The sequence below is a fragment of the Typopeltis vanoorti genome, chromosome 18 (genome assembly GCF_054136105.1).
Source record: "Typopeltis vanoorti isolate ZY-2024b chromosome 18, IOZ_Tvanoo_1.0, whole genome shotgun sequence".
In the NCBI taxonomy this organism is placed as follows: domain Eukaryota; kingdom Metazoa; phylum Arthropoda; class Arachnida; order Uropygi; family Thelyphonidae; genus Typopeltis; species Typopeltis vanoorti.
In genome coordinates, this window is record NC_143566.1 from 88,815,482 (window position 1) to 88,829,776 (window position 14,295).

Here is a 14,295-nt window from a genome sequence, read left to right on the forward strand (position 1 = left end):
TTAACATTGGCATGGAACCAAACAGGTTAGCAAACTTTCTTTATTATCACTTCCAGGAGTATATGAAATTCCCTGTTCTTGTGACCTGGCTTACTCTGGAAGGCAGGAAGAACTATTGACATCTGCTTTTGAGAACATAAAAAATACATTGTTATGGCAATTTGGGTCTAGCAGACCATGCTTTGGATACCTCTTCACACAGGATCAAATGAAGAAAACAAAAGTGCTACACAAAAGTCATAAGTCAGAGAAATTATATTTGGAATCAGCAGCAGCTTTGAAACATACTCCAAATCTCAACAAGTATGGCTGTATCAATTTACCAAAAATCTGTGAGACAGTCATTTTAAGATCTAATTAATATTTGTTTTATCTCTCTCTCTCTCTCTCTCTCTCTCTCTCTCTCTTTATCCAACAATAGATGGCCCAATTAGAACTTTATAGTTCCACTGTTATACCAATTTGTTGTTGTTTTGTATACTGTGACAAACTGTTCTGGTGCTCTGAAGATGCTGGATATAAGACCAGCAAAATATCAACAAATAAGTTAATAAATATTAATTATTTTCTTATCATTCTGTGTTGTGAATCAATACCATTAAAATAAACTAACAGGTTCCTTTTTTGTTCAAGAGTATTTCTTCTACTTCTGAGCTTAGGATGTTGTTCTCACTTTTGGGTGGAGTTTCAATTTCCATGACAATGCTTGATACTTTCAGAAGAAAGCAGTCATGATTCCTCTGCTTCCCTCACAAATTCCCTCCAGTTTTTTTTTTTTTTTTTTTTTTTTTTTTTTTGCAGGAGCTCTTTTTTTGCATTATGTCTTTTTATAAGTATGTTCATGGGTAGTGCTCCATGGAACTAGCCCACTAGCCACAATTCCTATGCTTTCTTTTATATTCTATCTCCGAAGTTCTGCATAAATGTAATTTGTTCTGAAATGATTGTATAAAGAAAGTTGTCCTTTGCAGACTCTAGAAATAAGGCAAATTTATTAATCAGGCAAAAGGCCACTCTGATACCAATTGCCTTAAGTACTATGTAAAACACAGTAAATAAACCTTTAATATAAGTGTTTCTTATATTAATTTTTCTTTAGAAGTCTACTTATGTGTCAGTTCAATGAAATCACATCCTCTTTGGGTGAAGAGCAAATGCACTTGCTCAGTTCAGCTTGTCTGACAATACCATAGAATTAAATCATTTGTATGGTGAATATTAAAGGAGAATTTGAAAGGAAAGAATTTGAAGAACCTGTGATAATGAAAAGTGAAGTGATATCAGCATTGGAACAGCTGCCAAAAAATAAAGCTCCTGGAGTTAGTGTCAGTGGAATTATTGAGAGCAGCTGGTGATGAAGTGGTGAATATATTGCTTGAAATTTGTTGATAGGTTTGGAAGAAAATATACTTGGCCTTGAGATTGAAAAATATCAGTATTCATCCTAATTCCAAAGAAATCAATCCCAGAGATTGTGAGAATTATAGAACCATCACTTTAATTTCACATGCCAGTGAAGTTATGCCGAAAGTGATCCAACATAGGCTGGAACCATATGTGAATAGAGAAATGCCACAAGAACCAGCTGGCTTTAGAAGAGGTAGAGAACTAGAGATTAGATAGCAAACATAAAATGGATTATGGAAAGAACAAGAGAATTTCAGAAAGAAGTATTCATATATTTTATTGACGAATAGAATATTTATCAATAAATATTAGAAAGCTTTTGATTGAATGGATCATAACAGACTGTGGATTGTAATGAGATCAATGGGAATACCTAAGAATTTAATTTTTTTAATAAGAGAGCTGTATGACAACCGAGAAGCTTCAGTAAAAAACAGTTTTTGGAGAAAAGACAGTTTTTGAGCAAAAGAAGAAGTGAGGTAGGATTGTGTACTGCCACCCTATCTTTTTAATATTTATAGTGAATATAGTATGAGAATAGTTAACTTAGACAAAGACCCAGGCTGAAATTAAGATTGGTGGCAGAAAAATAAATAATTTAAGATATGCAGATGATACAATCCTCATAGCAGAAACTAAGGAAGATCTGGAGAGGTTGATTCTATTGGTTAAGAGAACAAGTAACAAAGCCAGGCTTAATTTAAACATCAGCAAAACAAAAGCAACGACTTCTGGCAGTTTAGATGAATTTATAATAGAGAGACATAAAATAGAGATCATTGAAAGTTATGATTCATTGGAGTCCAGAATCAGTAATGACAGTAAATATGAAAGAAATATGAAAGAAGGTTGGTCATGGGGGGGAGGACTATGTTAAGCCTGACAAAAATTATGAAAGATAGAAATGTGAGTAAGGCCACAAAAGTTAGAATTGTCAAAGTCAAAGCAATAGTATTTAAAGTGATGATGTATGGATGTGAATGTTGGATCTTTAAAAGAAAGACAGAAAGTGAATTGATTCATTTGAATTATGGGCATGGAGGAGACTATTAAGAATCACATGGACTGCAAGAGTGACCAGTAAGAAGGTTTTAGAGAGGACAGAATGCTCCTTTGAGGCAATAATTGCTAAACAGAAGTTGATGTACTTTGGACATATTATGCGAGCAGATGAATCATTGGAAAAAGCAGTTGAAATCTGAGGAATTATGTTGGGGAAGATTGAGGGATTGAAAAGAGGAGGAAGACTGCAAAAGAGTTGGATGGACAACATAAAAGAACTTAGCAACTTGAACTTATGGTTGCTGAAAGAAAGAACAAGAGTGGGATAGAGAGCTTTTGTTCATAAGATCACCAGCAGTTGAAAATGACTGGATGGCACATAACAGTGATGAATACTATAGAATTGCATCTTATTATAGTAACAATAAACTGTGATTATGATTGATTTTTAATTCTTATAATTCTTTTAGATTAAGTGTCTGCAAATTAGAACTGTTCCATGAATTTATCGAGGTGCTGAAAATATTTCCAAGAGGATGGCAGTCTCTCAGAGCCAGGTAAGAAATTCTGGAAACATCTACAGCTGATCATTCTAGACTAATGTTCTTAAACTAAGTAGTGTGCATTAGAATGGTTTTGTTTAAATGCTAATAGCAAAAGATTGAAAACTACTCTCCTATAACCTGAGCTCTGTACAGTTCGATTTTCCTATATTTCTGTATCAGACTTTGTATTATATCTCTATTAACAACAACTTTGTCACCTGACAGCTATTTTTTTTTTACTATTAATTATATGTTTACCAAATGTTTCTAATTAATTTGGAGAAATTCTGATAACTATTTTTAATAATTGGCTTGAAAGAATTTTCTAATAATCAAAAGTACTAAGGAATATAGCTTCTTATATATTATTTCATAACTTGTTTTCACCTTAGTCAGCCAATTCTTACTATAGACAATATACAGCAAACAAAGAATATAACAGTATCTCTTTCTTCCTTTTGTTTTCTTTATCCTGGTGATACCAGTTAAGTTTGTATGTTGTGTTGATTGTGGTGGTAGATGACGGTAAATGCCATTGGTGTGGATGATGATGGTAGCTGCAGTTCATAGTAGTTGGTAGATTGAGTGGTGGAGACTGAGTTGTAGAGTAGGTGCCCTCCCTCAATGAATCCTTGGACTCCCTGGAGGTGTCATGTAATAATAATAATAATAATAATAATAATAATAGTAATATGTTCTTTGGGGTGCTTAAGGGTCAAAGCTGTATAACTGAGAGGAGACCTCCACATAGCCTTTAAAGGAATGCGAAGCACCTACCAGGGCTTCTGACCTAATGTCCAATTCTCACCTTCTCATGGTGCACCCTGTTGGGTATCTACCTGGATACTGAACGAATGAGGATGGGCTGACAATTTGGGATTTAGCCGATCAAATTGTATTCTTATTGGCTTAAACCAAATTTTCAAATGATGGTACAACATGGCAAAATTTCATTCTGGCTGGGGCATCACCCAGTTAAACAAGGGTCCCCCCATTGTTTTCGCCAGGGAACCAGGGCGAAGCGAAAAGTCAGCTACTGGAACAAATCTGAAAAAACACCCCAACTCAACATCACCACAGTTAAAGATTGGTACTATCAACATAAGAAGCATGAATGGCAAAGAAATGGAGCTAGCTGAGGAATTAGATAAGTACCAGATCGACATAATACGGGTGACTGAAACAAAAAAGACAAAACCTGGTGAGATCTTTCTGAGCAATAAATACAAAATGTTATATTCAGGCAATGACAATCAAGTAAAAGAAGGAGTAGCCATAATATTCAGCACTAAATACGAGGCTAATCTTCTTGAATGGCAGGCAGTCTCAAGTAGAGCTATGTGGGCAAATATCAGAATGGAGAACTGGACAATGAGACTCATTTGTGCCTATGGTCTGACAGAAGGTTTTCCTAAGGTGGAAGTGGAGGAATTTTTTGAGGCTTTAGAGAAAGCAACTGACACAATGAAAAAGGAAAAGTTGGTCTCCTTGTTGGGGATCTAAATAGCAGAGTAGGAAATGATTGTCAGACATTCAAAAATATTTTAGGAAAATTTGGAGAAAAGAGCAAAGCTAATAATAATGGCAAATACCTGTTGGATTTCTGCTCAGGACATGGACTGGTTATTACTAACACCATGTTCCACCATAAAAATGTGCACAAATTCACATGGAGAGAAGAGACAAGGAATAAGAAAAGTCTCATTGACTATGTTATTGTTGATAGTGATGTTTTCTTTCTGGTGCAGGACACCAGAGTGTTCAGAGGATTTGCAATTGGAAGTGATCACTATTTACTCTTTACTATTTACTATTTACAAGAAATTTTTACTAAATAGCTTAAGGAAATGACAACATATACTAGGATATACATTAAAATAAATTTTAATACACTTCCAGTATTTCGGCAACGTCACGTTGCCATTTTCACAGGAACTTAAAAACAAGTCGTGCACGCAAGCACAACACATAGTAAATGAGGACGAAGCAGGAAGCTATTCTTTCTCCTAAAAGTCCTGATGGTGCCCCTTAGTAGGCAATGTTGGTATTCTTGAGCAATTGGGCTGAAGGTCTTCTGATGTAAGTTTCCCAAATTTGGGGCAGTCTCATGCAACCAAATTTGTTGAGGTTTGGATTGTTTCTTAGGGTGAGGCTGATTCCATGAAAAGCCATTCGTATTTGAATTTACTGTGGTGTATTATTGTGGCTTTCTTCCACCGTATTCTATTGTGGGTATCCAGCGCATGGTCTGCAAGACCAGTGTGGCTGTATTGGTGAAACAGGATGTAGTCCTTGTGTTTTAAAATTCTGATATTAGCTGTCCTGCCTGTTTGGCCAAAGTAGGACAGCTTACAGCTGCAAAGGTCCTGGTATACCCCAGGTAGGTCTAGAGGGGGGGAGGTTGGTCTTTAGTAGAACGGATAAGGGATGCCAATTTTTTATATGGTCTGTAATAAAACATTAAAGCATGTTTTTTTAGGATTTTTGTAATTTTTTCCGACATGCCTTGGATATAAGGTATGGTGATGGATTTAGAGTAATCCTTGTTGTGAGGGGGTTTGTGGTTTATTTGTTTCAATTTTTTTGGATTTTTAGGGGGGGGTAGCCATTGGCTGAGAAAGTGTTGAGAATGTGGTTTAGTTCTGTAGTTAGGGCATTGTCATCTGAACAGATAAGTTTAGTCCTGTTGTGTAGTATCTAAATGACTGTATCTGCCTGTATGGATGGGTTTTCTATAGACTGAGAAAACCAAGGTACCATCAGGCTGGCGGGTGATAAGTGTGTCTAAGAAAGGAAGGCAGTTGGTTTTTTCTTCTTCCAGAGTGAATTTGATTCTGGGGTGTTGGTTGTTTAAGTGTGTTTGGAAGGAGAGGAGTGCATCGGAGCCATGTGGCCAAATAGCAAACACATCATCAACATAGCGAAGCCATATGGTTGATTTTTGTGGTGCAGAGTTTAAGGCTTTCTCTTCAGAAGTCTCCATATAAAAGTTGGCCAAGGGCGGGGAGAGTGGAGAATCCATGGCTGTCCCCTCTTGCCAAACAAATAGCCTGAGTACATTGTGAACTGAAATAGGGCTGTGATATCGGGAGGAAATTTAGCTTGGATTAACTCTAAGGATTCTTTGAGTGGGACATTTGTGAATAAGGAGGAGACATCAAAACTGACCATTAAGTCAGTGTGTTTTTAAGTGTAAGGTTTTCTATGCTGGCTTTGAAGTGGGCTGAGTTTTTGTGTGAAGGTGTGTTGCCAGTATAGTGTGTGAGAGCTTTGAGAGCCAAATGTTTAGCTAGTTTGTATGTGGGGGAATCAATGCCATCCACTATGGGACGTAATGGCACATTTTGCTTATGTATTTTTGGGAGTCCATAAATACAGGGGGGGGGGGTATGGAGTTATATGGTTTTAATTTGTTTGTGACTTCTACAGACCAAGAAGTGACCTTTTTAAGGAGCCTGTGGAGTTTTCTAATTTGTGAGTTGGTGGGATTGTACTTGATAGGGAGGTAAGTAGCCCGATCTAACAATCGAACATTTTCAGCTTACCTGTGTAATCCTTTTGGTTAAGCAATACTGTGGCGTTCCCGTTATCTGCTTTGGCGATTATTATTTTCTTGTTTTTCTTTAATTCTAGTAGAGATTTAATTTCCTTACTGGGCATGTTAGTTTTTGGTAGTTTTGCTTTGGTCAGAACACAAGCCACATCCAGTCTAATATCGTTTTCAAGGTGGTTTGGAAGGTGTCGTATCCCACGTTCAATTCATATAATATCTTCAGCAGGTATTCTTCTGGGCACAATGGTGAAGTGGCCACGTGAGAGAGTGTCGAGTGCTTCAGGTTTCACACTAGCAGACGAAAGGTTGACTACCGTTTCGGTAGGAAGTTGTGGTTTCGAGTTTTTTTTTTAAATTTTCAAATTTTTTGATGTGTCGATCTTGTACTTTTTCAAATTCTTTCTCCGATGCTTGAAAGATCATCTTCGAGTGCCTGGATAGCTAAGTTAGCATCATTCAGGAAACAGTGAGTTGTAGCAATTTGTTCCCTGAGCAAAGCTTGGCTGGCGCAGTTATTAAAGCCTTAAACTCTGCCCCACAAAAACCAACCATATGGCTTCGCTATGTTGATGATGTGTTTGCTATTTGGTCACATGGCTCCAATGCACTCCTCTCCTTCCTAACACACTTAAACAACCAACACCCCAGAATCAAATTCACCCTGGAAGAAGAAAAAAACAACAGTCACCCACCAGCCTGATGGAACCTTGGTTTCCTCAGTCTATAGAAAACCCACCCATACAGGCAGATACATTCACCAGCAATCCCCCCCCCTCACAACAGGGCTAAACTTATCTGTTCAAATGACGATGCCCTAACCGCAGAACTAAACCACATTCTCAACACTTTCTCAGCCAATAGCTAACCCCCCCAAAAAAATTGAAACCAAACACCCCCCCCCCCCCCTCACAACAAGGATTACTCTAAATCCATCACTATACCCTATATCTGATGTATTTCGGAAAAAATTACAAAAATCCTAAAAAAACATGACAACGTTTTGTTACAGACCATATAAAAAATTGGCAGCCCTTATCTGTTCTACTAAAGACCAACCTCCCCTTACCTGGGGTATACCAGTTCCCTTGCAGCTGTAAGCTGTCCTACTTTGGCCAAACAGGCAGGACAGCTAATATCAGAATTTCAGAACACAAGGACTACATCCTGTTTCACCAATACAGTCACGCTGGTCTTGCACACCATGCGCTGGATACCTGCCATAGAATACGGTGGAAGAAAGCCACGATAATACACCATAGTAAATTCAAATACGAAAGGCTTTTCATGGAATCAGTCTCAGCCCTAAGAAACAATCCAAACCTCAACAAATTTGGTTGCATGAGACTGCCCCAAATTTGGGAAACTTACATCAGAAGACCTTCATCCCAATCGCTCAAGAATACCAACATTGCCTACTAGGGGGCACCATCAGGACTTTTAGGAAAAAGAATAGCTTCCTGCTTCGTCCTCATTTACTGTGTGTGTTGTGCTTTTGTGCACGTGTCTTGTTTTTAAGTTCCTGTGAAAATGGCAATGTGACGTTGCTGAAATATTGGAAGTGTATTAAAATTTATTTCAATGTATATCCTAGTATATGTTGTAATTTCCTTAAGCTATTTAGTAAAAATGCATAACCAATGTCTAAGCTTTTCCATGAGAAAAACATGTAAGAAAGTTTTAAAGCGAATAAAAGTTGAGCATCTCTCAGATGTTAACTGTAGACTAAAATATACAAAGATTATTGAAGAAAAAATGAAAGAGTTTGATAACAGGAACCAAACCTTGGAGATTCAGTGGCAAGCCTTGAAGAAAACCCTGATTGATTCAGCCAGAGAGGCATGTAGTGAGGTTGTCTGCAAGGATAGAAAAATCAGAACTCCATGCTGGAAACAGGGAGTTAAAGAGGCAGTGAAGGAAAAGAAGAAAACATATCAAAAGTTCCTGCCAAATAAGTCAGCTTGTGCTCTTAAAGAATACAGAGACAAATGTAAGAAAGGAAAACTCTGTGTTAAACTAGCTAAACAAAAGTCATGGGAGGACTTTGGTAAGAACATAGAAAATAAATATCATGAAGGTCGCGAAATATTCTGGAGGTTGTTGTAGAAGCTTAGAAATTGAGGAAAGAGTGCTGTAAAAGGAATTAGAGATGATAAAGGTGACATGAAAACGGGAGAAAAAAGATATCCTTGAAGTATGGATTAATTAATTCGAAAAATTGCTAAATGAAACAAATAGTGATAGCACAGTGGTAAAAAAACACTCAAGAGTCATACAGTCAGGAATACGTATCCATACTTGAAGCCATCAAAGGCTTGAAGTGTGGAAAGGCAGCAGTAGTAGATGATATTCGACCAGAAATGCTTATGTAATAATCTTACAATGGCTGCACTGCATAGTTCAGAAGGCCTGGACAGAGGGAAGAATTCCCGATGATTGGAGTAGAGCTCTCATAGTACCCATGTATAAAAAGGGAAATAAAACTGAATGTGAGAATTACAGAGGTATTTCCCTACTGAGTGTTCCTTGTAAGATATATGCAAGTATACTTGAGAAAAACGGTTGAGAAGAATTGTGGAAGAAAAGCTTGGTGAAGAACAAGCTGGATTCAGGCCAAATAGAGGCTGTCAGGATCAGATCTTCACTTTATGACAAATAGTTGAGAAATCATGGGAATATAACAAAGATCTGTATTTAAGTTTTATCGATCTGGAAAAGGCATATGACAAGGTGCCAAGAGAGAAGCTCAATAAGCTACAGTTATATAGTGTCAATGGGGCATTATATCAAGCAATACTTAGTCTTTATTTGAGTTGTAAGTCAGCAGTCAGAATTGAAGGAAGTACAGGAAGATGGTTTAACCACCTTGCCAGCCATTATGGAACAAATACACATCCTCATACGCTTCATATCCATCATATATTTCAATGTAATATCAATGGTATTACAATTTTAATATGCACTTCGCATCCATGATAAACTTGACGTCTATAGACGTCTTGGCCGGTTGCATGGGTAATGTTAAATCTGGTGTGAGACAAAGATGTACATTATCCCCTCTGCTTTTCATTATCTATATGGATCACATTATGAAGGAAAGTGGTATTAAACATGATATCAAAATTGGAGATGTTAACGTCAGCTCTTTGATTTATGCGGATGATGTTATACTTGTAAATAAATCTACTACAAGTCTGCAAGATTCCCTGACTAAATTGAATAACTGTTGTAATAGATATGGTATGAAGGTCAGCAATAAAAGACAAAGACAATGAAAATAGGCAGAATCATTGGAAATGTCAACTGCATTGTGAATAGAGAACCTATAGAACAAGTAAAACATTTCAGCTACTTAGGCAAGATTTTTAGTGAAGATGGTAAATTAAATATGGAAATAAACAACAGAATCAACAAAGCTGGTATGGTAGGAAGTTAATTGAATAAATTCATATGGAATAAGAGAGAAATTAGCTGGACACTAAATTAACTGTATACAAAGCAGTGCAACCAGTTTTAGCTTATGGATCTAAGAGCTGGGTCAGAAGTAAAACACTTGACCAAAGACTAGCGACCACAGATATGAGAGTCCTGAGAAAGAGTAGAGGCATGAACAGATGGCATCAATTGCAATATCATATTTAAAAATGAGGATATTAAGAAAGAACTTGACATTGTCAGCATCCAGGAATTCATTAGCTGAGCTAATCTTAGGTGGAATGGTCACTTAAAAAGAATGGGCGAGGAAAGATTAGCAAAACAAGTGTTCTCTGCCAGGTTGGCAGGAAAATGACCCAGTAGAAGACCAATATATAGGTGGATTGATACGGTACAAAGTGCCTTAGATGATAGAAATATAAGATCCGATAATGTTGGAGTCTTGACAAGTAACAGACTGATTCGGAGGAAAATTGTAGATATTAAGTTAGTAACAATGTAAATTTTTCATGTTGTACTATCATATCCTGTACACCCTTGAGGGTACGTAGCAGGAATTTGATGATGATATGTTCTTTATATAATTTCTCTGCTCATCCCATCTCTTTTTCCATTATTTTATCAGAAAATCAGGATGAAAAGCGAAATGTCAACCGGTATGATATTTATGTCATACCACCATATTCTAGATTTGTTTTAAGCAATTGCAGAAGGTGATTGGCTACACCAAAAATTTCTTCTGCACCCTTGCTCATTTAGCATCCAAAGGTATCTTCAAGTTAATATACAAAAATGTGTAAGCACAATAAATCCAGGATGAACTGAGTAATGATTGGCTTATGTTGGTGAGTATTTATGATAGTAGTTTATGGTATAAACAACACCATAAGAACAAAATAAGTAAATAATTTTTTGGGCTACTAATATTTTGCTAGATTTCACACCAGCATCTTCAGAACATATATCACAACTGATAAGACACATGGCACTCATTTAACTGACTCTCACTATATCAGACACTGCTATAACAAATTATTGAAAAGTCCTGATCAGTGCTCTATAGGTTCAATGCTATGATGTAAGAAATTTGCTATAACAAACTATCTACCATGACATTCCATTTCTGTGGTACCTACAAGTAGGCTGTAGGGAGAGTCGATTGTTGATTATTGCAGAAACACTTCATATTGTCACTTATGATAGTGAAACATTTGGTAGTCATGAACTAGTGCATCTAGGAAAGGAAAACAGTTGTTAGTTTTTTTTTCCTTTTTTTGCCATAGAACTTATTTATCTTTGCAACTTTTTTAGACAGCGGCTATACTCCCAAAATAGACAAAAAACTGCATGTCTTACTATCCCCCCCCACACACACACATATCACCCCAAAACTATTCCCATTCCCCTATATCCTGGATACACATCCATTGGATGGTGGTGATGATAATCGTGCAGTTCTTTCCAAATGACCAAACTATTAATGCTGTTTACTCCTTAGATGTTCTGCAGCAAATCAATTTTTTGCAATCTCAGTATCAAGAAAGAAGGCACATATTAGGTTCTTAGCCAGGAAGGGAGTCTGTACCAGTGAATCCTCCAAAGTCATCAGACTTGGCCCCATTCAAACATTATTTTTGTGTTTCCAAAATTCCAATTTTGCAATATTCGCTGTATATGTTTTGTATTGAATATAAATACAATAAATATTATAATAATATATCTCTCTATGACGATTTTTTTTCGAGGGGGGCCGTGAAATATTTTAATTTTTGCAAAGGAGACCCTGACATCCAGAAGTTTGGGAAGCACTGCCTTAGAAGACTGAAAATGTTAAACATCACATTGTCAGATTTCTGACAGTGTGATGTTTTAATTAATTTCAAAGAAAATTATCATTAGGAAGCTAGTACTAATGCTTTACTATTCATCTAGTGCTGTCATTAACATGTGATTTATTAATTATTGTTGTTTTTATCCCAGTTGTCTCTAATTGTAATATTTGTTGAGAAATATATTACACAGACTGCTTATACCTTATTCACTGGCATAATAAAAGTACTTGTTTTTCTTGCCTCTGCAATATAGTGGCTATTGGGGGGGGATGTGTTGTTTACCGCGGAAGCAAGTTACTATTGCCCTGCTCTGAACGTATTTCAGCTTTTATCATTTGCGAGGTACAGTAAAACCCCGAAGTTACGCGGTAGGTGGGACCAACACAAAGCGTGTAAGTTGAATTCGCGTAACTCGGGATATAATTTTGCATGTAATTTATATATACAAACATACAATTGGGACCAAAGGTTTACAAAAACACCAAAAACACGTCATACAAATCTATTAGATTTTATTCATAAAATCTAATAGATTTGTATGATGGCATAATGTCTTTTTCTTGTCACGCAAAATTTCTTCATAGCAAGCTAATGATTTTTTTATTCCTTGCCTTGTGACTACAATTCGTTCCTCATTAGAAGCTATGTCCTCCAAAATCTGTAAACCTTTCTTTTATGATTGTTCTTACTGTGGATTCCTATAGATCGAACTTCTTTGCTAGTTCACAAATTTTCGTTCCGCCTTCAAAATCCTTAATAATGTTGAGTTTTGTTTCCAAAGTCACTGTTTTTCTTTTCTTGCTAGCTGTAGAAGAATTGGACTTGCTTCTTTTGGATGACATTATTATTTTTTATGTGATAAAATTTTTGTCAAGAACATAACATTAAACAATCGCAAGGTTTGTAGATTATAAAAACCATGTATGAATGGAGATTGTGTGAAACACGTCAGTGCTTGTTCACAGCATGTGCGACACTGACGAATGCGGCTGGCGACGGAAAGATACGACTAGTGGTGAGGTGTGAAGTGGGCCGGGAATATGTACATATAAGAAATCGCGTAACTCCTGATTCGCGTAAGTCGGAGTATGAGTGTATATGCGAAACTTTTAAATTTCTTTTTTCTTAAAGTAAAATCAGGGGTGAGAGTTATATGCGAGTAAGGTATTTCAATTATGGATAAGTACATTGGTACCTTCTTTAAACGAAAAAATAGCTCGGATGACAGTGATAATACAAAACGAGTTTGTAATAATAGTTTGTGTGTAGTTTCTGAAGAGAAAGAGGTGTGTAACGAATCCACAGAAACATAGAATTCCCATCAGTTACAATGTGATAATATTAATACGCTTAACGAAAGGAAAGATTTGCTGACTTGCTGGACACTCGACCAGTTGATCGCATTCAAAGATAAATACAATTGATTTGTTTGTAGGAACATTTTTCTGTTTTGTGACTTTCCTCCCTTTATGGTAATTATGTTTACATTATTTTGTTATTATTCAACAATTGTTTACAGGTTTGATTGTGTATATAAAGTCAATATCAACAGTAACCTGATTACGAACGCATGATGAAAGGGACGGGGAGGTTTGGAGCTTCCCCAGATAGTATTCAAAAGGTAAATACAATTGGTTATTTTGTATAGGGCCCCAAAACTTATTAGTTTAGAATTTGATCACTGGGAAAGGGTTTGTGTCCACCTCAAAACTCTGAAACAGAATTTGGAAACAATATCTGAATAACTTTTTATAAGAAATTTTTGTGATTTCACGATCCATTTCAGGCTTGCAGTCACAAGAACGACCTTTCGTTATCGAAAAAAGAGCAGCTAATTGAGCTTTCAAGTAACAGTGGGCTTAAAATGCAATTCCGTGATCGTGGTTTGGCTCGATTCTGGATCTCGCCTTCAGTGAGAAGTGAATTTCCTGAATTCTTTGAAGAAGTCGAAAATCGTCATCTAGTTTTCTACAATCTATCTTTATGAGAAACAATTTTCATTGCTCCTTCAAATAAAAACAAAATATAGAATTTGTCTTAGTGTGTGTGCCAATCTTCGACTGAAGTTGACCAATATTGAGCCAGATATCCAGCAACTCTGCAAGGTCGAGAAGCTCATCCATCTCATTAAAAGTAAATAGTAAACATAATTATATCATTTTATTTATTTGTTTAATAAAAATTAAAACTATTTTAATTTTTATTAAACATTAAATATTAAACATTAATAAAAATTAAAACAAAGTTTTAATTTTTATTAAATTAAAATTAAAACTTTTAAAACTAAAATTAAAAAAAATTAAAACTTTGTTTTAATTTTTATCCACAAAATTTAATTTTTTATCTATATATTCGGCCTGGTTGGCCGACTCTCCAGCCAAAAGGCTGTGAGTTCGAATCCCGCCATGGGCATGGATGTTTGTGATTGTCTGTGAAAATACTAGTGGTAGTGGTCGGCAGTAGACAGCGTTGGTGTAGATGATGATTGTAGTTGTGGTTGGTGAAGACGGAGAGTTGTAGAGTA

At 36.2% G+C, this 14,295-nt stretch overlaps 1 protein-coding gene across 4 annotated transcripts in view; it reads left to right on the forward strand.

Annotated features, from left to right (window-relative positions):
* The window catches only part of Adat1 (Adenosine deaminase, tRNA-specific 1), a 136,841-nt gene that overhangs the window by 104,220 nt on the left and 18,326 nt on the right, over nucleotides 1–14,295 (forward strand). For all 4 annotated transcript variants that reach the window (XR_016549788.1, XM_090407944.1, XM_090407943.1 and 1 more), the window contains exon 10: nucleotides 2,880–2,966. Coding sequence is in view for 3 of the 4 variants with exons in the window: in XM_090407944.1 (XP_090264070.1) it covers nucleotides 2,880–2,966 (87 nt within the window). In the remaining variant the exon portion in view is untranslated. The remainder of the gene's footprint in view (nucleotides 1–2,879; nucleotides 2,967–14,295) is intronic.